The 25,507-nt window shown below is 38.2% G+C and overlaps 1 protein-coding gene across 1 annotated transcript; it reads left to right on the forward strand.

Moving 5' to 3' along the window:
* Positions 1-1,514: 1,514 nt before the first annotated feature.
* On the forward strand, positions 1,515-22,856 carry LOC143863966 (two-component response regulator ORR21-like). The gene is made up of 6 exons (XM_077374775.1): positions 1,515-2,256; positions 9,172-9,324; positions 9,406-9,807; positions 15,088-15,164; positions 19,981-21,117; positions 22,554-22,856. The coding sequence occupies exons 1-5, from the start codon at positions 2,076-2,078 to the stop codon at positions 21,115-21,117; spliced, it is 1,950 nt and encodes a 649-aa protein (XP_077230890.1). The 5' UTR covers positions 1,515-2,075; the 3' UTR covers positions 22,554-22,856.
* The last annotated feature ends 2,651 nt before the right edge of the window (positions 22,857-25,507 follow it).

The following is a 25,507-nucleotide window of genomic DNA, read 5'->3' on the forward strand; positions in this document are numbered from 1 at the left end:
TTGTGCAAAGCGTCATCAAACAATTTATAGAATTGTTCTACAAGGCTTCATTATATCTTGGAGGCAATTTGCGGATCCCCTTTGCACACAATTGGTGGGGGGGCGAATATTGTCTTAAGGAAAGCGATTATGCGCCTTGAAGCTTCTCTTCTTATTTCTTATATTTTTGACTGAAGGATATTCCACCAATAGATTATACATCAAAAAAGTAACTTGAAGTGCCACAATTCAAGTTTTATTTTGAGGAACATTCAGTTTATAATGGCATCCCTCTAAATTAACCTTAATTATAATATTTCTCACTAAGGACATGTTTGGCCACCATGAACAAATATTCTTGGGCCGATTGCGATAGATGGGGGAGATGGTGAGACTTGAGAGGGTGGGAGTGAGGAGAGCATGGCATTTTCGTAAAAATCAAGAAAACATAAAAAGAATTCTAAATAGGTGTTTTCTTTTCACTAGTTTTTAGAGACTTTTTAATGCTATCTCTACTTCCGCCGACTCAATTATTTCCCTATCCTTCTTTTTCAACCCCTCTGACTCAGTTGGGCCTACGAATATTCCATGGAATAACTTGGGAAGTGATATATCCGCCCCTTTTGATTACTTGAGACACCCAGCAGCAGTGTATGTAGCAATCAACCCCACTGAATCCTTTTGACGTGAGTACATCAGCCTCTCTACAGTCATTGATCCACTGCTGCTAGGTGTCCAAAGTAATAAAAAAGGGCGGATATATCACTTCCCATAATCTTTCATGGGTTCCAAAGTCCGAACATGGCCTAAATCATGGAAAAAAAATAATCCGTTAGACATAACTGGAAATTTCTAGAAAAGTTTGAAAAGGAAAATATTAGAAATTTTTTTTTCATTTTTTACACGCAGAAAAAATTACTTGAACCAAACCTATTCAATTTTTTTTTGTACGAAGATATCACTGTAAATTTACCATAACCATGTCATCTCTTAAGTTCCAAATTGTGTAAGGAAAAAACTTTCATGGAAAAAAAATAAATCTATCACAAGCAGTTTCTCTCAATTCAAACAAGACCAAGGAAAGATAAAGCCGAGACACCAATGTTTATAGGCTTATAGCCAAGCCAAGCCAAGCCGAGCCAGTCGATGTGCTCCAAAGTCCAAACCCACGAGTTAAAATAGAATAAAAAATAGAGTGATGATAAATTCGCAACCGCTGTAAGATAATTCACACCATTGTCAAAAGCGTTAAAGTCTGCCACATATCTGAAGGGGTGCGAATTATCCTAAAGGGAATGCGAATTTATCATCACCCTAAAAAAAGAAGAAAGAGAGCCTTCTGATTGGACAGACAGTCGGTTCAACACAGTCGGTTCAACACAGTCGCCCCCAAAAGAGGAGATAATATATTTCCCCACTTTTCTTCTCTAAGGCAGCCACTTTAGCGTAAAAAGACAGTCGTAAATACACTAAAAGAGGGTGGCTAGGGGAATAAAATTGGGGGGAATATATAACTTCCAAAAACAAAATTTTTTGTAGTGTTCTTGTTCGCTGTCTCTAACTTACCCATATTTCTCCTCTGTTTTTCCTTTTCTCATTTTCCGATCGATTCTCTGTTTGGAAATTAACAGAGAAAATCTAGTCGTTTTTTCATAGATCTGGAAAATCTGAGCTAAAAGCGAACCAAACAGATCTAGAGATCGATTTAGGGTTTAGAAAATGGTCTTGAGACAGTGAATACTTTGTTTGGAAGATTTAACAGCTGGAATATCAATCTGTGGAGAGATTTTCAATGAGAAGTAAGAGATCTGGCCATGGAAGTAGAAAAAAGAGGGTTAGGGTTAGGTTTTGTTAGATCTAGAGGTCAATTTAGGGTTTCTAAAATGGTTTTGAGACAGTGAGTAGGGAGTATTGTTTTTGGAAGATTTAGCAGCGGGAATCTGAATCAGTTGAGAGATTTTCGATGAGAATTGTGAGATCTGGTCGTGGAAGTAGAAAAAAGAGAGTTAGGGTTAGGGTTAGGTTTTGTTAGAGTGATGAGTAAGAAGATTTAGGGTTTGTGAGATTGAAAAGATTAGTTTTGTAGGGTTTCTGTGATGGCTACTGTACAGAAATTTCAGGTATCGACTCTGAGCACAGAGAGCAGTTACGGATCTTGCAAGGCAGATGGTGGAGTGTCAGATCAGTTCCCTGCAGGGATGAGAGTTCTTGTGGTGGATGATGATGTCACCTGTTTGAAGATTTTGGAGCAGATGCTTCGGAGATGCCTATATCATGGTATGTTTTTTAATTTCTGAATTAGGGTTTGGTTTTCCTTTTTAATTTGTTGGTAATGAAAATTTAGGGTTATGGATTAGTCTATTGTGTGTTAATGTGGCTTTATCATGTTATCAACAGATTCCATATGCTAATTTGAAGTTTCGTATTGTGGTTTTAGTTATTCAAGCCGCCCTATCTTCATATGTGTGATAATTTGCATGTGGAATCTGTTGAGTGGTTTGTTTGTTTGTGTATGTTGAGTTTTTCGGCTATGATGGTACTTTTGGCATACTTGTGGTGCCATTTGATGTGGGCATGTTATACATGACTCACCTTTAGATTTATCTTGAGTATAGTGATTCTCAGACATGGTGTCCTAGCTGGTATTGGTCCTTGATATTTAGTTTGACTTGTACATAATTAATCAGTTGGAACCTAGTAGGACTAGTCAAACAAAGACTTAGAGCTTGGAATTGTTAGTTACTGCTTGGCAACTTGTGGTGGTGGGGGGTGGTGTGTGTGTGGGTCCTTTTGGTCCAGCTGAGTCATCTTGGAACCTTATGGGTTTTCTCTTGCTCATCTAATTTTGTTTGATTTTCTATTTTGTAGATTTTTATTTTACTAGTTGACTTGGCTTTGGAAGCCCCAAACCTAGATCCCTCTTTTAGGACAATTTACTGATAACATGGGCTTGTGTTGGATGGCATTGTCTTTTGTGCTTGCCTTGGATAAGCAACAAGAGGATCTTTTCACTGTTTTCATTTTACTTTGGATATATGCATGTGGTGGAGTTGCATGTTACTTTGAATCCATGTTGTGGTGGGTTTTCTCTTGCTCATCTAATTTTGTTTGATTTTCTATTTTGTAGATTTTTATTTTACTAGTTGACTTGGCTTTGGAAGCCCCAAACCTAGATCCCTCTTTTAGGACAATTTACTGATAACATGGGCTTGTGTTGGATGGCATTGTCTTTTGTGCTTGCCTTGGATAAGCAACAAGAGGATCTTTTCACTGTTTTCATTTTACTTTGGATCTATGCATGTGGTGGAGTTGCATGTTACTTTGAATCCATGTTGTTTGTGATGGTGTTGGTTTTTTGTCATAGGATTAAGCTTCCATCTTGGATCGATAGGGTGATCACCTTGTTATATTTCTCCGGAGTTTTTATAGTGTGGTTTGGGAAGTGGATTTGTGTTGAGCTTGTGGAGAATATTTATCTTCTCTGGTGGGTTGGGGGTTTGAGATAAGGTCCTTTTTTTTTTCATCCAGGTAAAATCTGATTTGATCACCAAATACATTTCTTTAAGGGCCAAACTAGCAAGACTACAAAATATAAATTCAAAACACCAAACAAAAATAGTAATGATAAAAGAGATGAATAATAAAAATAATACCAATTTTGTGAAGCATGAATCTTTAGACTAGTTGTTATTCTTTGTCTAAACTTTAAACCAATTGTTGGCCTAGATACACTAAAGGAAACTTGATGCAGGACGATTGAGGATTGAACTAATACTTCTCTTTGATACAAAGTCTTATGTAGGACGGATCTATGGAAGGGACGCTGGGGGTGAAAAGAATGGGTAAAAATTTTGGATATTAAAATAGGTGATTAAATTGAAAACAATATTTCTACTAGGCTTTGAGAAGGTTTGGAGGGGTGCAGACCTATATCAGGTAGCCGTCGAGAGGGTATAAAAGAGTTATGGGACAAAATGAGATAGATGCGGGATAGGGAAGAAATTGAATGATGTTTCTAAGGTAGGAGAATTTTTTGTAATGGATATTTTTGGGGGTTTGTGAAGGATTGGGATACGAGGTTTAGGTTAAGATGAGATGGTTAAAACAAGAAAAAATTAGGGTTTCGAGGTTTTACGTAAGGGAAAGGAATATTTTCGGTTCCCGGGTAGATTGTTTGTGTGAAAGAAACTAAGAAAGATGAGAAAAAAGAAAAGAAAAGAAATATAGATTGGAAGTAAGAGAAAATGGTACTTCTCTCAAAGCATCCATCTCACCAAAGATAAAGAAGATTATGTTAGAATCAAACTAACAATCCCAAAGCTTCTCACCTTAGGAAAGATTAAGGCATTGTACCTTGAGGATGAAGGCTTCACACCCACAATTTTTCAAAAGCAGCAAAGAACAATCCTTTTCATTCATTCTATCATCATAGCTTCATTCACTATCATAGCTAAAAGAAAAGTGACGTGAGGCTACATTATATAATAAAAGAAAACTAGAAAGTTCTAAAACCCTAAAACAAAAACGTAACACTTTTGGACAAAAATACCCCCTAATGAATTAAAAACTCTCCCAACTTAAAATTCTCGTAATACATATGCGGGGCGTATTGAAAACACTCATAAGTCATAACTCAAAAACCTTAAGTGATTTTGATGAGAAAAGACTAATATTCCCCAATAACTTAAATAACACTCTAAAAACTAAATACAACTCTTTTAACATGAACAAAGAAGTCGATTTTCTTAACTCCCCGATTCTTCATTGCATTTTGGATGACCCCCCATCATGCTCCCTCACTTTAAAGGACTCAACCCTGTCAGGTGTACCTGGCAGCTTCAGTGTTGAGAGTTCACCAGCTTTGATCTTGGCGCGCGTCAGATATTCTATCATCATAACTTCATTCACTATCATAGCTAAAAGAAAAGTGCCATGAGGCTACATTATATAATGAAAAGAAGAGAACTAGAAAGTTCTAAAACCCTAAAAGAAAAGCCTAACACTTTTAGACAAAAATACCCTCTCATGACTGAAAAACTCCCCCCCCCCCAAATTCCCATAATACATATGTGGGGCCTATTTAAAACACTCATAACTCAAAGCAACCACGTGATATTAATGAGAAAAGACTGTGGTACCCTACTATAATATTAGGGACTTAATACTTAATAGACACCTAAAAAATTAAAATTTAGACTTTAGAATGGTCCCCATCAAAACTATTTACTATAGTTTGGATTGAAGAAAAAGAAGAAAAATTGCTTGAAATGTCCGAAAACCACTTTCTTCAAGTTAAAACGTACAAAGAAAAATTAAAATATAATCAACGAGATCCATTTGATTTGAAGATATCGAAGGCAGTTTTCAGGCTTAGAAGGGTGAGGAGAATCACTTATCATCACCTTTTGGCGGGGAAAAATGACTCAGCTTGGTTCAGGTGAGTCATCTTGGAACCCTGTTGATTTTCTCATGCTCATCTAATTTTATTTGATTTTTATTAGTTAATTTGTCTTTGGGAGTCCAAAAGCCAGATCCCCCCTTTGGGACAATTTATTGACAACCACTAATTCTTTGGAACAATTTACTGACTACCACTAACTGAGAGATTCTATTTATGGCTTACTTGGTAGGTCTTTTAAATTATTGTGATCCTTGATTGCTATTCAAGAACATGAAAGTATGAGATCTATTTGTTGTGGGAGATGCAATTCAACTTTCTTTCTTTTTGGGCGAGGTGGGTAGTATGTTTTGTTGGGCAAATGGTTGTGGAGATTTGGCGAAGAAAGGGAGCACCTTTGGAGAATTGTGATGGATGCTAAGTATGGGTCCATTTTGGGAGGATTGGACTCCATTAAGGGATATAGAAACAAAAAAGTTCCGTTCTGAAGAGATATAATGCAGTTCAAGCCCTCCTTACTAAAGGGGATTCGTTACAAAGTGGGAATGGGGGCTAAGATTTTATTCTTGGTAGATTTTTGGTGTGGAAATAGAACACTAAAGGATTATTTCCCTATGCTTTTTTTTTAATTATAAAGATTTTATTGAGACTAAAAGCAAAGGAGTGAGATGGTCGATACAAAGATAGAAATGATTTCCCTATGTTGTATAATGTTGCTTCCGATAAAGGTAGTAGTGTAGCAAACTACCTACACAATGGAGTAGTGGACTGGAGTATAGCATTTCGAAGTAATTTTTTGATTGGAATGTAGAAATTACACTTTTAGCTAGAACCTCTTCAATCCACATCAAGCGGTAGGGAGGCGACAAGAGGGTTTGGAGATGGACATCAGATGACTCTTTCACCATTTGCTCCCAACAATCATTTGGTCTCTATTAATGACATTTCGACGGTTCGGGGAATTTGATATTTTCAAGTCCTGTTGCGAGTGTTGGTGTTCTATTGGACAACCTGTCTCAATAGGATCCTGACTTCTGAGCATATGCATCTTAGACATATGATTATTGCCAATCATTGAGATCTGGTATTTTGTTTTTGACCTATTTGGAGTATGTTGGGTTCTTCTTGGCCACATTAAGGACCACATGGAGTCGTAGGTGTTTCTTTCCATGGCCTCACCGAGGCAAAGATTCTTTGGAGCCCTTTTTTGCTGTCATCCTTTGGCTGGTTTGGAAAGAAAGAAACAAGAGTCTTCAAAGGCACCTCAAAGGATCTTAGCTGTTTAGTCTTCAAAGGCACCTCAAAGGATCTTAGCAGTTTACAGAGGCCGATTTTCTCGACAATAGTGAAGTGGGCATCGAACTTTCCTTCCTTCAAATGGCTCTCAGTGTGATGGGGACCATCCTGTGGCTCTTATTTTTATTTTTATTTTAATTTTAAGAGCCATTTAGGTGTTTTAGGTCTGTTCAGTTATAGTAGGGGAACCAGTGTACCACAATCTTTTCACATTAATATCACTTAGTTTCTCTAAGTTTGTGTTTAAAATGAGCCTACAAGTGTATTACGTGAATTTTAAGTGAAAGGGGTAACTAATTTATTTGTAATTAATCACTTATGTTTAAGTGACCCTAAGGGCTAATCCTTGCAACTTAAGAGAAGTCTATTAGTCTATTGTGGTAGGAAATGTCCATGTTGGGAGTTCTAGTTGTGTTAGAAACTCTAGTTCTATTAGAATTACTTTGTTAAGACTTGGAGCCCAAGTGTTAGAATTAGTGACTTGGAGCCCAAATTTTATTTGTCTATAAATGTAAAGCTGTTGGCCACTTTTGAGAGCATATGAGAGAGAGAGAGAGAGAGAGAGAGAGAGAGAGAGAGAGAGAGAGAGAGAGAGAGAGAGAGAGAGTTGAAGGAGGAGGAAGGGGGGTCGATGTTCCAGGGTCGAGGTGCTAGAGTTTTTATTAAAAGAGAATAGGTTGTGCTTTCATATAAAAAAAGTTAAGAAGAAAACACCTTTAAAGGGAAAATATACAGGATTCGCATTTTAAAAGAGAAGCTGATGAGTCGGATTCGTGTGGGACACGGCTATGTTAAGAATCCGGGTGTGTCCCATGCAAATCCATGTTCGATTCGCATGTGGAGGCGTGTCGACACGGATTCGGCATAGGGGGCAAAGAATCCAGCACAGCTCCCAACCTTCCTATTTTCTACAACAGCCAGTCCCTACTGACTGTAAACAGTCCCTAGTGACTGCAAACAATCCTTGTTGACTGTAAACCCACCCAATCCATCCTCTTTGGACTGTTTTGGACATTACGGTCCTAAACCCCGTCAAACCAGTCCTTAACCTGCAATCAGTTCATTCAAGTGAACTATTCCACCCCTAAGCCTGCAGCTAACCAGTCTTACAGTTTTTTAGTGCAATAAACCAGTCCTAACAGTCCTGAACCTGTTAACTGCCCAAAACCAGCACCTAGACTAAAATCCCACAAACCTGATCTCTATTCCCGTCGCATACTTTCTTGAGCGCCACTTCTGTAGCCTTCCTGCATGAACTTGCTATCGAAGCCTCACGTATAATTATCTTTTTTGTACCCGTCCTGCATCGCAGTGTCCTCTTTTTATGGATAGGATATTTTTGTATCTATCAATCTATTTATAATAATATCAACTCCAACCATCCCTACCCAAACACACACGCGTGTGCCCGCACACATCGAAGCATCAATTTCAACCTTTGGGCCACATGCACACACACAAAAGCATCAATTCCAACTTTGGGCTTACATGAGGTTGCCGATTGTGCTTTTGGAATTTGGAGTAAGGTACTGCACTGTTTTTTCCCTCACGGGATTACTTATACACATGGAAACTGTGAGCAGAGAAGTCTCCTCTTAGAGTGGAGAAATTTGAAGATTCTAATTTTGTTTGCATGCTCCTTATTTCTATCATGACAATGTTAGTATTATTTATAATGGAGGATCATCTACTTCCCATGTCACATTGAGAGGCCTATTTTTGCACTTCATCTGTGACTTTCTTGGGACTATTGGATAGCCTTTTTTTATTTTTTAACGGACTGTTAGAGAATGTTAGAATTTGGAAATTAGTGGTTTATTACGTGGAAAGTTTGGTGGTTTATTACTCGGATGGTTTGATTTGTCGCTGTTCTAGGGTTTTTTTTTCTGAATGGTAGCCAAATATCATTGAATAAAGACTGAGATGGTCAAATACAAAAGATATCAAAAGAGAGTGAGAAAAAGCGAGGAAAAAGAATAAAATAAACTACAGAAAGTGAAGGAGGAAGGGAATCAGATAGCGCTAGAGCTTCTTTGGAAAACCCCTCCCGAGCAAGGCGGTCGGCCACCTCGTTGGCGGATCTCCGAACATGCTGGAAAACTATGGATGAAGAGCCCTTGCAATCACAAAAGTTTGAAAGGACCCTTAAGCCATCTAATCATGTTAAGAGAGTCCCCCTCCATAACCACCGATTCTAATGAATTTTTATCCAACAACTTAATACCTTGATGCACGGTGCGCACCTCCTCCTCCGTAGCGTCGGCAATACCAATGGGCCCAGTAAAAGCCCATAAAACCTCACCTAGCTCATTCCTCACCAAGAGACTAGAACAGCCTTCAGCTGTTCTAGTTTTACTAAACAAATATTTTGAATATGATTAACTAGGCATTGAAATCATCATCCTTCTGAATTTCTGTATCCAATTGCTTTCTTGGATATGCAACAGTAGCACCTACTAAATATGTATATTGCTGACACACTTTTTAATTGGTTGCAGTTACAACCTGCTGCCAAGCTACAATGGCTTTGTCTCTTCTTCGAGAGAGGAAAGGTGCTTTTGATGTGATAATAAGTGATGTTCATATGCCTGACATGGATGGATTTAAACTCCTTGAACTTGTTGGGCTAGAAATGGATCTGCCAGTTATTAGTGAGTCACACTCTTGTTACCCCCCTAAAAAAATTATTAGATCTTGTGTGCTATAAACTGATTTGAGATTTTGTTTTGCAGTGATGTCTGGCGATGGGAAAACCAGTGCTGTTATGAGAGGAATCAAACATGGTGCATGTGATTATTTAATTAAGCCCGTACGGATAGAAGAATTGAAAAATATATGGCAGCATGTTATTAGGAAAAAATGGAATGAAAATAAAGAAGTTGAACATTCAGGTAGTGTAGAAGATACGGAGCGGCGTAGACGAGTGGGTGATGATGCAGAATATGCATCCTCTGCTAATGAGGGAACAGATGGCAGTTGGAAATCTCAAAGAAAGAGGAGAGATTCTAAAGAAGATGAGGATGACGGTGAACTGGATAATGACGACCCTTCTGCGTCAAAGAAACCACGTGTAGTGTGGTCAGTTGAGCTCCATCAGCAATTTGTCAGTGCTGTTAACCAACTTGGGATTGACAGTACGAATCTTTTGACTATTCCCTCGAATTGCTTTATTTTCGTATCCATTTTCCTATTATGCTGATTGGAAAAATACATCATATGGATTGCCACTTTCTGACTCAAATATCTCCGATATTTCAAAAATATTGCATATTTATCACGACATATTGATAAAAAGGGTGGCCCAGTGCACGAGGCTCCCGCCATTGCGGGGTCTGGGGAGGGCAGCCCAGTGCACGACAAAATCTTGAAATAATCCCGAGACTTAAAAAATAATAGCGATATTTTCATTTTTACCATAAAATACTATGATATTACCCAGATGTTTTTATTTCATATTATTCTTAAATTTAATATATTTTTATATTTTTAAAATAATTTTTTTATCGTTTCTTTCCTGATATAAATCTAAAAAAAATTATTAAAAAAATGCAAAGTTTTGTCTAAATTGTGAATAAAGGGTAGTGATTTGAAATTTATAAAAAAAGTGTTGTCAGGTGAGAGAAGATGGCTTTTAGGACAAATATACCCCTCCTACCTCTTTTTTCCCTCCACCTTTTTGCACCTATCCCTATGCACTTATTACCTTCTCACCTACCACCTTCTTCTTCCTCAAGGCTTTTCTAACGTGGAAAACTCCATGGAAGGGTTTTGAAGGTTGCCATTTACAATAGGGTTTCGTATTCACGAGGGTTTATTCATGAAAAACTTATCGAAGCAGTGTTACAAAATGCAAAGAAAATGGATTTTGAGCTTAAAACTAAATTTTGTTGTTTTCCCCATTTTCAAGATAAATCAATTTTCTTTGCATTTCTGGATTCTAAAACATCAAAACCAAGCTTCAATTTATGGTTGCCTGCATGACACTAAGATCACAACGTATATCCTTATTTTCCTTGGAATTATTACTCAATTTGAAGATAAAAATCCTTGGAATTATCCCTATTCTACTGGCTTCCGTCGGAAGTCCGAACAAAACTTCGGACTTCTGAATGGAAGCCAGTATATGTAACCAAATTACTGGTTCCATTCGTAAATCCGAAGGTTTGTTCGAACTTCCGAGTCAGACTTCCGAATAGACGTTCGGACTTCCGACGAAAGGCAGTCGGACTTTGTAGTTCGGTAATTGTCATATGTTAGTACATCCTTTCGGTATTTTTTTCGTAATTTTCCTACTTTGCTTCCATTTTTCCGTAATTTTTCATTTAAAACTTAGAACTTCTGCCACAATTCCGTAATGAACGGTTTGGATCATCCTATAGTGCGCGTCATACCATACTTTTAATAAAGTGAGGAGTGCCCTCATCAAAATACAGTAGTGCTGATAACATTTCCCAAAACAAATCTTAAAAAATACGGCAAAAATCCAAGTGACCCGCAGGTCGACCCGGCCCGTACGGGCCTGGCGCGGGTCCAGGATCAGTGACCCGTAATTGCGAGGTCTAAAAAAAACTCAAACGATAAGATTTGTCCAACAAATTCTCCCATTTTTTCTTCATTTTGGAGAAATGTGTAGAGGGAGTTTAGAGCGTTCCACGTCAGCAGACAAGGGCCCGACAACCCCAGTGGTCAAACTCCCCATTTTTGCTAAATTCTAATTCAAACAGGTATAAGCAAATCAGTAGAATAACATTCCTTGGTATTTTTCTCAAAAAAAGGTAACCAAACAGAGCATAGTGGTTTCGGGGTATAAGATGTGGTTCCCTAGTGGTTATGGGGTATAAAATGTGGTTCCCTAGTGGTTCCGGGGTATAAGCTGTGGTTCCCTAGTGGTTCCGGGGTATAAGATGTGGTTCGGTAGTGGTTCCCAGGTATAAAATGTAGTTCCCTAGTGGTTCCGGGCTATAAGATGTGGTTCCCTAGTGGGTCCGGGGCATAAGTTGTGTTTCCCTAATGGTTCCGGGGTATAAGATGTGGTTTCCTAGTGGTTCCGAGGTATAAAATGTGATTCCCTAGTGGTTCCAGGGTATAAGTTGTGGTTCCCTAGTGGTTCCGTGGTATAAAATGTGGTTCCCTAGTGGTTCCGAGGTATAAACTGTGGTTCCCTAGTGGTTCCGGGGTATAAACACCTCGGAACCACTATATTATGTTTCCAATAGGTTCAAGATAGTATTTTAGTGGTTTTAAAAGTCATCATGGCTCTATCATTGGTGTTTAAACCTATTGGAACCATTAAGTAGGCCTCCGAACCACTATTTAGTGGTTAAATAGTGGTTTCAAGACTGTAGATTATGGTTCCCAAGTGGTTGGTACATCGAAAACCAATGAAGTAGTATTACACTGTACCAACCACTTGGGAACCATAATTTACAGTCTTGGAACCACTAAATAGTGGTTCCGAGGCCTACTTAATGGTTCCAATAGGTTTAAACACCAATGATAGAGCCATGATGACTTTTAAAATCACTAAAATACTATCTTGAACCTATTGAAAACATAATATAGTGGTTCCGAGGTGTTATACCCCGGAACCACATTGAAGGGTACCACATCTGATACCCCTGAACCACTAGGGAACCACATCTGATACCCCTGAACCATTAGGGAACCCCATCTTATACCCCAGAACCACTAGGGAACCACATTTTATACCTCGAAACCACATCTTATATCCCGGAACCACTGGGGAACCACATCTTATACCCCGGAACCACTAGGGAACCACATTTTACACCTTAAAGCCACTATGGAACCACATCTTATACCCCCGAACCACTGCTTATACCCCGGAACCACATTTGATACCTCGGAACCACTAGGGAACCACATGTTATACCCTTGAACCACTAGGGAACCACATCTTATACCCCAGAACCACTAGGGAACCACATCTTATACCCCGGAACCACTAGGGAAGCACATTTTATACCTTGGAACCACTAGGGAACCACATCTTATACCCCGGAACCACTAGGGAACCACATTTTATACTTCGGAACCACTAGGGAACCACATCTTATACCCCGGAACCACTAGGGAACCACAACTTACACCCCGGAACCACATCTTATACGCCAGAACCACTAGGGAACCGCTGCTTGTACCCCGGAACCACTAGGGAACCACAGCTTATACCTCGGAACCACTAGGGAATCACATTTTATACCTCGGAACCACTAGGAAACCACAACTTATACCCTGGAACCACTAGGGAACCACATTTTATACCTCGGAACCACTACGGAACCACATCTTATACCCCGGAACCACTAGGGAACCACAGCTTATACCTCAGAACCACTAGGCAACCACATTTTATACTTCGGAACCACTAGGGAACCACATTTTATACCTCAGAACTACTAGGGAACCACATCTTATACCTCGGAACCACTAGGGAACCACAACTTATACCCCAGAACCACATCTTATACCCCGAAACCACTAGGAAACCACAACTTATACCCCGGAACCACTAGGGAAACCCATTTTATACCTCGGAACCACTAGGGAACCACAGCTTATACCTGACAACCAGTAGGGAACCACAGGTTATACCTGAGAACCACTAGGGAACCACATTTTATACCTCGGAACCACTAGGGAACCACAGCTTATACCTCGGAATCACTAGGGAACCACAGCTTATACCCTGGAACCACTAGGGAACCACAGCTTATACCTCGGAACCACTAGGGAACCACATTTTATACCTCGGAACCACTAGGAAACCACAACTTATACCCCGGAACCACTAGGGAACCACATTTTATACCTCGGAACCACATTTTATACCTTGGAACCACTAGGGAACCACAACTTATACCCCGGAACCACTAGGGAACCACATCTTATACCCCGGAACCACTAGGGAACCACAACTTATACCCCGGAACCACTAGGGAACCACATCTTATACCCCGGAACCACTAGGGAACCACAACTTATACCCCGGAACCAGTAGGGAACCACAACTTATACCTCAGAACCACTAGGGAACCACATTTTATACCTCGGAACCATTAGGGAACCACTGCTTATACCCCAGAACCACTAGGGAACCACATTTTATACCTCGAAACCACTAGGGAACCACATCTTATTCCCCGGAACCACTAGGGAACCACAACTTATACCCCGAAACCACTAGGGAACCACAGCTTAACCTCAGAGCCACTAGGGAACCACATTTTATACCTCAGAACCACTAGGGAACCACAACTTATACCCAGGAACCACTAGAGAACCACAGCTTATACCCCGGAACTACTAGGGAACCACATTTTATACCTCGGAACCACAAGGGAACCACATCTAATACCTCAGAATCACTAGGGAACCACATCTTATACCCTGGAACTACATCTAATACCCCGGAACCACTAGGGAACCACATCTTATACCCCGGAATCACTAGGGAACCACATTTTATACCTCGGAACCATTAGGGAACCACATTTTATACCTCGAAACCACTGGGGAACCAAATCTACTGCCTTCCGTCGGAAGTCCGAACGTTTGTTCGGAAGTCCGACTCGGAAGTCCGAACAAACCTTCAGACTTCCGAATGGAACCAGTAATTTGGTTACGTATACTAGCTTTCCAGTCGGAAGTCCGAAGTTTTATTCAGACTTCCGACGGAAGCCAGTAGAATAGGGATAATTCCAAGGATTTTTATCTTTAAATTAATAATTCCAAGGATAATAGGGATATACGTTGTGATCTTAGTGTCATGCAGGCAACCATAAATTGAAGCTTGGTTTTGATGTTTTAGAATCCAAAAATGCAAAGAAAATGGATTTATCTTGAAAATGGGGAAAACAACAAATTCAGTTTTAAGCTCAAAACCAATTTTCTTTGCATTTTGTAACACTGCTTCGATAAGTTTATCATGAATAAACCCTCGTGAATACGAAACCCTGTTGTAAATGGCAACCTTCAAAACCCTTCCATGGAGTTTTCCACGTTAGAAAAGCCTTGAGGAAGAAGAAGGTGGTAGGTGAGAAGGTAATAAGTGCATAGGGATAGGTGCAAAAAGGTGGTGGGAAAAAAGAGGTTGGAGGGGTATATTTGTCCTAAAAGCCATCTTCTCTCACCTGACAACACCTTTTTTATAAATTTCAAATCACTACCCTTTATTCACAATTTAGACAAAACTTTGCATTTTTTTAATAATTTTCCCAAAAAAAAAAAAAAAAAAAAAAAAATATCCTGAGGTTTTCCCTTGCTGAGAAATTCCCGAGAACGATAGTTGTGATACTGTTATTCTAATTATATGTTAAGTTGAAAGGTGGAAAAGCTACTTTATATTGTTCGTTAGAATTATTACTGATTATATTTTTGGGGTTTACACGCAGAGGCTGTTCCCAAGAGAATTCTTGAATTGATGAACGTTCCAGGTCTAACTAGAGAAAATGTTGCAAGCCATTTGCAGGTTTGATTCCATCCTGCATAGGAGTTCCCTTTGGTAGTAATTTGATGGCAGTTCATTACTTCAGTTATTGTTATGTTAGTTATTTGGGAACTCCTGACTTTCAAGAAGTAAGGCTTAGTAGCTTGTGATTATTTTCCTGTCAAAATAGTACTGGTGAGATCTAAGTCTGTTAAGTCGTATTCTTGGTGTTGCTCTGTTATTATTGTTAGTGATGTCATTGGTTATCATTAAGGGCATCTGTGTGTGTGTGTATTTATATATATATATATATATATATATATATCTGTGTGTGTGTGTGTGTGGTATAATTTGTATCTTTTACTCATTGGAAAAAAGGCTTCCACAGAAGTTGTGTGGTCCAAAAGGCTTCCGCAGAAGTTGTGTGATCTTTCTCTCTATTCTCTTCTTCTCTCTATTTCATCCTACATCAACTTCATATATTTTAAATTGTATTTGAGCAAGATTCATTCTGATCTGACCCTATCCCTCTCCACTAAAGGCAAGCATCTTTGTCTTCAAGTTCTTCCAATTGAATCCTATTTCTTTCCTTTTCTTTTCTTTCCCCCTTCGAAAACCATAATTTTCCCTTTCAGAATCCTACTTCTTGTTCCTTTCAAGAACCCTAACCCCGTCTCTTCCAAATCCATTCTTGTTATTTATGTCCAGAAACCCAAACTCCACTCTTTTTAAATCCAAAAACTTAACCTTCAACCTTTGTCAATCACAAAACCTAATCCCATTTTCTTTGTGAAGCTTAGAACCCGAAACCCTTGTGGATCTCCACCACTCCATCTCTCCTTTGTACTTTTAGAAACCAATATCCTTTCATTTTTTCATCCTCAAAACCCAATTCACATGACTCGTCTCTCTCTCTCTCTCTCTCTCTCTCTCTCTCTCACATACACACACACACACACACACACACACACACACCCACACACATCTATTTGTACATCCTACCTTCCTCTATTAACCTATTGACTGTCCTTTCTCTTCTATTTTTATTTTTCTCTCTCTTGACGCCTGGGAAATTGTTCCTAAACCTGAAACAAAGGCCTGATGGTACAATAACGACCTTGTTGCCAAAGGATATAATCAATAACATTACCTTGACTATGAAAAGACATTCAATCCAGTAGCCAAGAGCACCACAGTTCGACTTGTAGCCTTGGCTAACTCATTTGGCCAGTCTTTATCACAGTTAGATGTTAAGAAAGCATTTATCCATGGGAGTCTAAAAGAAGTATGTATGGAGCAACATGAGGGGTATGGAACAACTAGTAGAGAAATTTATCAGTGCAGATTGCATCAAATAAGCACCACATTCCTGGTTTGACAGACAGACTACTTCAAGCTCTTATCGGAGGTCAATATGAAAGGAGTAAATCAGATAACTCTTTGTTTAAGACTCATTTCATCATTTTTGGCATTGCTCTTACGGTATGTGATGTATTATTATTATTGTTTCTTAGAGAATTTATCAGTGCAAATTGTGTCGAGTAAACACCACATTCCTGGTTTGACAGACAGACTACTTCAAGCTCTTATTAGTGGTCAATATGAACGGAGTAAATCAGATAACTCTTTGTTTATTTGACTCACTTCATCATTTATGGCATTGTCCTTGTGTTATGTGATGATATTGCTATTATTTTCATTTTTAAAAAAGATAATATTGTTAAATGCTATTGGAATTGATTTTGAAGAAACTAAAAGACTAAAAGAGAGCTTGAAATCAGACATTGATATGAGAGATCTTTGGTTTCACTCTATTTCTTAGATGTAGAGATTAAACGCACCGAGTGACAATGACCCACTTGAAACTCTTCTTCAGCATGGATGATGATTGAGTCTTGGTGTAGATGTGATGCAAACAACGTTCATGAACAATGCATAATTCAGCAAAAGATGATTCGAGATAAGAATAGGGTCGTCTGAGATCCAAAAGGCCAGAGGGAAATGAAGCATCACAGTAAGGTCAATAGCGGGCTCTACAGAGCTCCTTTTGTCACAAAATTGTGGCTAGCTCGACCATTATGATTTTCAGAAAGTTTTAGTATTTTTTTAAAAGTTTATTGTTATAGTTAAACTAGGTTTTGATAGGCCCTGTGAGAAGAAAACTTTAGTGTTTAAGGTGAGAACTTGGAGCCTTTCTAATTTCGAAAGTTTTCAAGTTGATGAAGAGGTATATTTCGGTTGGGGCAAGTAACTTGTAATAGGAGGGATCCTTCATTGGGTATAGCAAGTAGAAAGTCTAATTTTAGAAGTTGGCCTTTTGGGTTTCTTGGGCAACATCATGTATTATATTGTTTGTGTTTTTATTTTTGTTTGCTCTAAAATAGAAAAAGAGGCTCTATTTAGGTTGATGCAAGGGCTGACATTGATCATATACCAATGTTTAAGATTAATCTAGGGTTCTAACTGGGATTGGGCCTGTAGCTCATTGGTTGAGGCTTTGTTTCTCAACCTTGTGGCCGCAGGTTCGATCCCAGCTTGCCTAAAAAATAAATCTAGGGTTCTATTATGCATCAGTATGCATACTCGGACCGGAATCCGGCACGGATATCGAGTGTCAGATTCGGCAAGATTTAAAGACATTTGTGGATTCACCTAAATATATAATCATTTCTCAAAAAAAAAATTTTGCGTACAATACGGTTATGACAAGTATTATATTAAAATTTTTAATTGGTAAATATCTCCGATATTTTCAAAATATAGCGTTTTTATCGCGAGATTTTGATGAAACAACAAAATCCCGAACTAATCCCGAGATTTTAAAAATATAGCGATATTTTCGTTTTTATCATAAAATATCCCAATAATATCGAGATATTATCCTGATATTTTTATTTTATATTTTTTTTCTTAAATTTAATATTTTTATATATTTTTTAAATAATTTTAATTTTACCGTTTATTTCCCTTTATAAACCTGAAAAAATTAATAAAAAAAATATATCCCGAGATTTTCCCTTGCTGAGAAATTCCCGAGAAAGACATTTGTGGTATAGAATAAATATAATGCTTTATTTTTATATAAAAAACTTACTATTGGGATGGATAAAACTCAAAATATGTTGTAGTTGTAAAGTTATGGTATTCAACAAAAAAAAAAAAAAAAAAAACAAAGCCTAAACCTAAATGGGGGGTACCTCCACCTATGGGGTGGTTGAAACTTAATTTTGATGGATGTTCCCTTTGTAACCTAGGGAAGGCGGGTATAGGGGGAGTCATTAAAATTCTACCACCTCGACGGTTGTGACATATTCTGGACCAGCTGGTATATGTGATGCAAACGAAGCAGAAATTAGAGCCCTCTTCTTTGGTTTGCAGTGGGCCTTTCAGAATAACCAACGACCCTTAATTGTTGAAGGTGATTCTACAAATGCAGTAGCCTGGGCTTCTGGCTTCTCAAAGGGTCCTTGGAAACTGTTGGAAGTGGTTGCGGAAATATTGGACCTGATAAGGGTGCTCGATCCAAGAATTGAACATCGTAGGTGATCGGTGAACGAGGTGGCTGATAGCCTAGCTAAGGTTGGAGCTGAAAGGGAAGATTTAGAAATAGTATATTTTCTGTAATTATCCTTTCTGCTTAAAGGAGGGAACGAGTATTTTGGACTATTGAACTATCCCTCTTTTCTTTTGCATCTTTGTATCGGCCTCGAGTATGCCCGGGCCTTCCCCTAAAGATTTTGTAAAAGCAGGTTGGGAGTCTTGGTCCTGAATGCTAATTCAATATTAATGGAATGCGTCATCTTTCAAAAAAAACAACAACAAAGAGATCTAGAAGTGTTACAAAGAATCCTTAAGTATTGGAATCCGAGACATGTCTGACACTGGCACATAGGTTCTAAGATGTTTTAGGCATGTGCGTGTATAGTGTGTGTGTGTGTGTGTGTGTGTGTGTGTGTGTGTGTGTGTGTGGTTTTGGTGTACTTTTTAGAAGGTTGATGAATAATTACGAGTTTTGCCTTCTGGGTTTTACCCTTCTTTGATTAAGTTTTGATCTCAATCTATTGTCCTCCTTTTCTCTTTCTGGTGTTGTTTATGAAGATCTATTGGTTTTTTTGTGTGATTGTTCAATTCTCTAGCAAGTTTTATACTTTTGGATTGGTTGATTCCTATTATTTATTTGCATAGATGACTTCACCATGACAAGCTTTTGTGAATCCTGTTTCCATAGCTTAGGGTACTCAAATATCTTTAGGGAATTCTATAATTTGTCAGTGCGGAACTTAATCATTTCTGGACGACTTTTTTTCATTGTTTTTCATAAGTTAGATGTGGTTGAGGAGGTTAACGACTTCAAACTCGTATGGTTTAGTGGGGAACTTTTACAAATTCCTTGCTTAAATTTTTTAGAATTCCCCTTTGTGGAGTTACTGTGTTATATTAGTCTTCTCAAAGAATTTTGTTGTGTGCTTTAGCAGTTAGCTGGTTATCATTGATTTGTAACTTTTCCATCTGACAACAATGCATGTATCCGTTTCCGAATGTCTCAGTCACACGCATGCACATGCTCACAGGTGCCATAATGTGACTGTATAACCATTGTTTTAAATTTCGGTTGAAATCCGAAATTTTGGATCATTTAAATTTCGGATTTCGGTTTCAATTTCAGCCGAAATTGTAATAATTTCAGCCGAAATGACCGAAATTTGCAATAAAAAATAACAAAAATCTATGTGTATGACTGCTGGTCTGCTTTAGGGTGATATTTTCTGCAAATAACATATGATCACAGATATTTGTTGCAATTTTTTATCAAGTTGTGTTCACGTTTTAATGATTGTAATTCTGATTTCAATTGCAGAAGTTTAGACTGTATTTGAAGAGATTAAGTGGAGTAGCTCATCAGCAAGGCGGGATTCCTAATTCTTTCTGTGGCCCACTGGAACCAAATGCGAAACTGGGTCCATTAGGAAGACTTGATATCCAAGCTTTGGCTGCCTCTGGCCAAATCCCCCCACAAACCTTGGCCGCCATGCATGCCGAGCTCTTAGGTCGACCTATGGGCAGCCTAGTGTTGCCACCAATGGACCCACCGGTCCTTCTACAAGGACCAAAGGGCATTCCAGTTGAACATGGGGTGGCATTTGGCCAGCCTCTAATAAAATGCCAGAACATTCCCAAACAGTTTCCTCAACCTAACATATCCGTTGAGGATATTTCTTCAGGTTTCACAACATGGCCACCTAATCATCTTGGTACAGTGGGCCCCGCCAGCAACTTAGGAGGGCTGAGCTCTCAGAACAACAATATATTGGTGCAGATACTACAACAGCAGACGGTGCTGCCGGAATCCAGCCATACCATCAATGTGCAACCCTCTTGCCAAATAGTTCCCTCTCAGTCATCAAATGGTTTTCACACTGGAAACAATGCTGTTCCTGTCAATCAAAACCCTAGTTTTAATGGCTGTTCAATTATAGATTACAGCCTTCTTTCATCTCAATCAAATAATGTCACCTTGGGAGTAGGACAAATCTCAGATAGGGATTTCAAGAACATGGGTGTGCTTAATGGGTATTCAATGCCAAGGGTAACAATGTCAACGTCCGCATCATCTTGCTCGCTCCGTTCTGAGAATAACTCAGGTTGGGTGGCGCAGAATTCAGCCTTGAATATTAATCCAGCCACCCAATTTCCAGGGCTGATGGCTAATGTGAATGAGACTCCAGGTTCATATGTCACAAAGAATGGTGTGTTACCTGATCAAGGGCAGGGAAGGAATCTTGGGTTTGTTGGTAAGGGAACTTGCATTCCCAGCCGTTTTGCAGTTGATGACATCGAATCACCCATGGGTGACCTGAGCCATGGGAAGATATGTGTGGATGGCAACAGAGTGAAGCAGGAGCTTAATTTTGATTTAATGGAGGGTGCTAAAGTGGGAATGTCAGTGCTAAAACATTTCCCCCCGAATGATCTCATGAGTGTTCTTTCCAAATAGGTAATGTAGTCCTCAGACTCCCAGCTCTTTCTCTTATATAAAGTCGGAAGGATAATTCTTGTTATACTTCTGTCTCCCAATCGGTAGTATTGTATTATTCTTTCAGATGTGCTGTGTCTTTCTTGTAAGCAATAAATTATGTGCTGGAATTTTTTTGGTAAGTAAACAAGCATGCTTCTTATCTTTTTGGTTGATTAACGTGATCAAGTGATGGATTCCTTTTGGATATTTTACATCGTGAATATGCATTAGCTTGGGTGTACTGTTGAACATTTCTTATATACTTTTATAGGGTATGATAAGTTTCCCTATGACATGCTTCGTATATAAATATCATGTATGATATCTGTTAAATATTTTAATTTGACTAGGCTGTATATTTTGAACGGATAATTTATGATTAGGTCACTAAGTCATGGACAACATTGTATTTAGGTGTGCATACTTCGAATGCATGTGACCATGATGAGAACTTTATGCATGCATCTTATGTAGTGTGTCGATGCAGTCTTGCACGATTTACATTTATATTTATGTCTTTTTTATGTATATCATATATGACACTTATCCCCATTAACTTGTTAGACATAGGCATGTAGGATCCACTGATGATATGCTCAACTACACATATAATGTTGGCATGTAGATATACACACAATATCGGCATTTATGTGAGTGTTTAATATGAACATGTCTATGTTGCATGGGTAGAGGTACGAGTGTCTCAATTCAATGAGTACCAAGTCTCAAATATGGAAAACCTCAAGAAAAAGAATCTGTAGATTCGGTAACATGTTTTAATCGTACATTTAGACAATAATATGGTTATAACAAGTAAATGAGTAATATATTCCAAATTTTAATAGGTAAAATATATCTGATGTTATATTTCTACACAAAATGCTTATTATTAGGATGGATAAAATTCAAAACCTGTGGTAACTGTAAATTTGTGTTTAATATTTAAAAAGTATATAAAAGAGATTTAGAAGTGTCACTCCAAATCCACGAACCCATTTAGAAGAATCCATCTAACATAGGAATATGTATCTGTATCCATATAAATGCGTAGTTATACTATGCTTGTAGTGTCTCTTGTATATGTAGGATTTAGTGCATATTGACTCTGGAGCTATTTTGCGACATCTCACCATGGAACTCTTGCATATGATAATTTATGCATCCAGACACGTGGACATGTATCTTTGCTGCAGTTGCTTTTGACCTAAACTCTTCGTTCTATCTCGACTATATTTGATTGGATACATCTGTCCTTTTTTGGGAAAAAGCAAAAAACATTTCCATCTTTTGCTGATGTGTTTTTATTTTCTGTTACCATTCAGTCATCTGATTCAAAAAATAAATCTTTTCTTGACATGAAGTTATGCTTGTTTTTAAGACTTTTGGCTGGGGATCTAACATCAAATCCTTACCAGGAGGCCTTCCTTGCAAACCGGGTGAGCAGATTTTTCCTATTCCTGACTTGGGAATCATTTGATTATCATCAAATTTGGGAAGAGCATCCATGTGAAGAATCAATCTCTATTATTCTTACTATATATATATTCTCTGGACTAGTCTGTGCCGCCGTCTGTATGAAAAGAAAGTTGGAGGGATATTTAATTTCCCTCTTCTCGCTTGCAAACACCAGGGTAAGTGTTACTAAATTTATCTGTAATTGAGCTTTGTTAGTTGAAAAAACCTGAGATAGTTGTTTCATATTAATATTTGATGCTTCACCGGGTCTTGGGTCGGTCTTACACGGCGGTGATATGTTTTTAACTGTCACTTTGGAAAAATAAATGGTCTTAGATTGGGTTTGGAAAACAATATCAAAATGCGCTTCATATTCCTTCTTACGTTTGGCTTCATGGTAAGGGTGCCATTTCTCTTGTTAGCAACTGGATGACTGGCTAATGTAGATTTAGTTCTTTATTAAAGGACCATTAGGAGTGGACCAAAATACCCTTATTTGGGCATTAAACTTTCAAACGGCTACTGGCCGCTGTCTCAGTCTCATTGCCTGGCCAATACATCACCTGAATCTAGCTCGAAAAAATGCGGCAAAGAGAGGGTTCTCGTCTCCACCCTGACCTACCACCCTAGCCATGACTGGAGGTTTGTGATGATTTGAAGTGTAGTAATGCTGGCATAAACTTCAGAAAATAAATGATTGTACAGAAGTTATATCTGACCTCTTGTTTTAACAATCAAATCTTCATTTCAAATTTTTCTGATTGATTTTTAGTGGCCATTGCTCTCCAAAAATCAATTTGCTGCTAATGAGACAAGTGTTTGATAAAGTGATGAGTGCCATTATAAAATCAACTGTCCACAGTTATCAATTCTCTTAAAAGCTAGCATAAAAAAATTAAGAGATGCCGATGGGCTTATAAGTGCTTGGGCACCCTGAGGCTTAACATTTTAGGATGATCCAGACCGTCCATTAGATGGGCCACATCCTAAATAGATTGTGCTCCAAAAGTTATTTCCATCGGTTGATCGTAACCCTCTGATCTATAAAGGGTTAGGATCATTCAATACCTCTACAGATCGGAAGTTTAGGATCAACCTATGGAAATGGTTTTTTGGGCACAACCTATTTAGGGTGTGGCCCATCTAATGGACGGTTTGGATCATTCACCATACCGTACTTTTAATAAAATAAGTAGTGCTATCATCAAAATACAATAGTGCTGATAACATTTCCCCAAAAATATATTTTCCTTTTTGATTCACAAATTAACCAAGGAAATATCTAACAGGATGAGGAACAAAGTTATATTTTTATTATTATTCTCAATCGATCATGACTTCTTTCGAGCAACAGGATAAGATCAAGATCAGAAAAAGAGACTTTTACCTAAACAATGGGTTACAAAGCCATCAAAATTTTGATATTTTGGCAAAGAGAACTTTTGCAGGAAAAAAAATAAAATTCCAAGTGCAGCCAAAACATGTCTTGAAGCTCATTTTTCTTGCATGGTTTCATTCATCATAGAAAATAGTAATACAAACAGTATTCTGTTGATGTTCTTTCATTCTGCAGGCTTACTTTTGGGCCAAGTTGATTTCTTGGGGGTTGTCCTGTTTCTGAATATGTAAAGTTGAGGAAGATATCTCAAAGAAGATTGATATCATGTCTGAATACAAGTTGCATGGAAAGGAAAGGAAAAATGGGGCCCATCAATCCCCCACCTTGATACATACCCTGTTGGTGCACATGCTGTTTTCTTCTTTTAGAGCCTTTCCACTACACATCTTAAGAAGAATACTCTCCAAGGGGGCTGCGTGTTTCCATTCAAAACACCATCATATGAATCTCTCCAAAGGCTTAACATCAAACAGAACATCTTTTCTTATCTCCTTTGTATTATTCCACAGTAAAAAGGAGAAATTGAGAGATACTGAAAGTGATTAATGGCGGCGGGTTTATCGTACAGACAATCGAATCGATTCCCTACTCACCATCAACCAGTGATTTTTTGTGGGACCTTCTGAAAAGAAGTTTCAGAGAATTACCCTGAAATATTATCCTGTCAAGTGAGAACACCACTACTTGGAAGCAGAGTCACAAATATTTCCGATATTTTCGAAAATATAGCAATATTTTTTTATATTTTGTGGTTTTTTTTGTAAAACATCAAAATCCCAAAATTTTCCCCGAGATTCTTAAAAATCATCTAGATATCTTCATATTTTATTTTTATCACAAAAATATTACGAAAATATCACCCTAATTGCATTTTTAATTTATATATTTATACATTTGAAGCCCAAAGAGAACAACCCAATGAAAATATGCCGAGATACACCCTTCTCAAGAAATCCGCAAGAGAAATATTTATGACTGCTTGGAAGGCAATGAGGGTAGGCTTCAGAAAGACTGAAGGACCAAATTGAGGCCCCATCACAGTATAGGGAACACAGCCTTGGTGCCTTCTTAGCTGGAATCTACAAACTAAGATCCGGGACTCAGGTGGACGAAATTCTGAAATATAGGCATTGGATGGCCAGAAAATTTCCCAAAGCTACCACAAGAGACTAGTTGTGAAGAAGAACAAATGGACACTAGACAGACAATTGGAATGAATAAGGCTCTGTCAATGAGCACAAGCACTAAAAGGAGAAACACAACTAACATAATCTGTTCCCTCCTTCGGGAGATTCCGTTATCTCCGAAACAAAACTCATTTAAATTTATGTCAAATGAGACTGAAGGATAAGCCTCAACAGGACAGTTAACAGAATAAAGAACGTAGATGGCTCAAAGAGACAAATTGCAAAGAGAGACATGAAGAGATACAATCCAATATAAATTTCATCAGGGATATAGGTTTGTTTGTGAATCAAGAAACAAATGAGTGGTTATCAGGTTAGGCTTTGACAT

This window comes from Tasmannia lanceolata, unplaced genomic scaffold (genome assembly GCF_043159265.1).
Source record: "Tasmannia lanceolata isolate RefF3 unplaced genomic scaffold, GAP_Taslan_0.1 ptg000044l, whole genome shotgun sequence".
In the NCBI taxonomy this organism is placed as follows: Eukaryota; Viridiplantae; Streptophyta; class Magnoliopsida; order Canellales; family Winteraceae; genus Tasmannia; species Tasmannia lanceolata.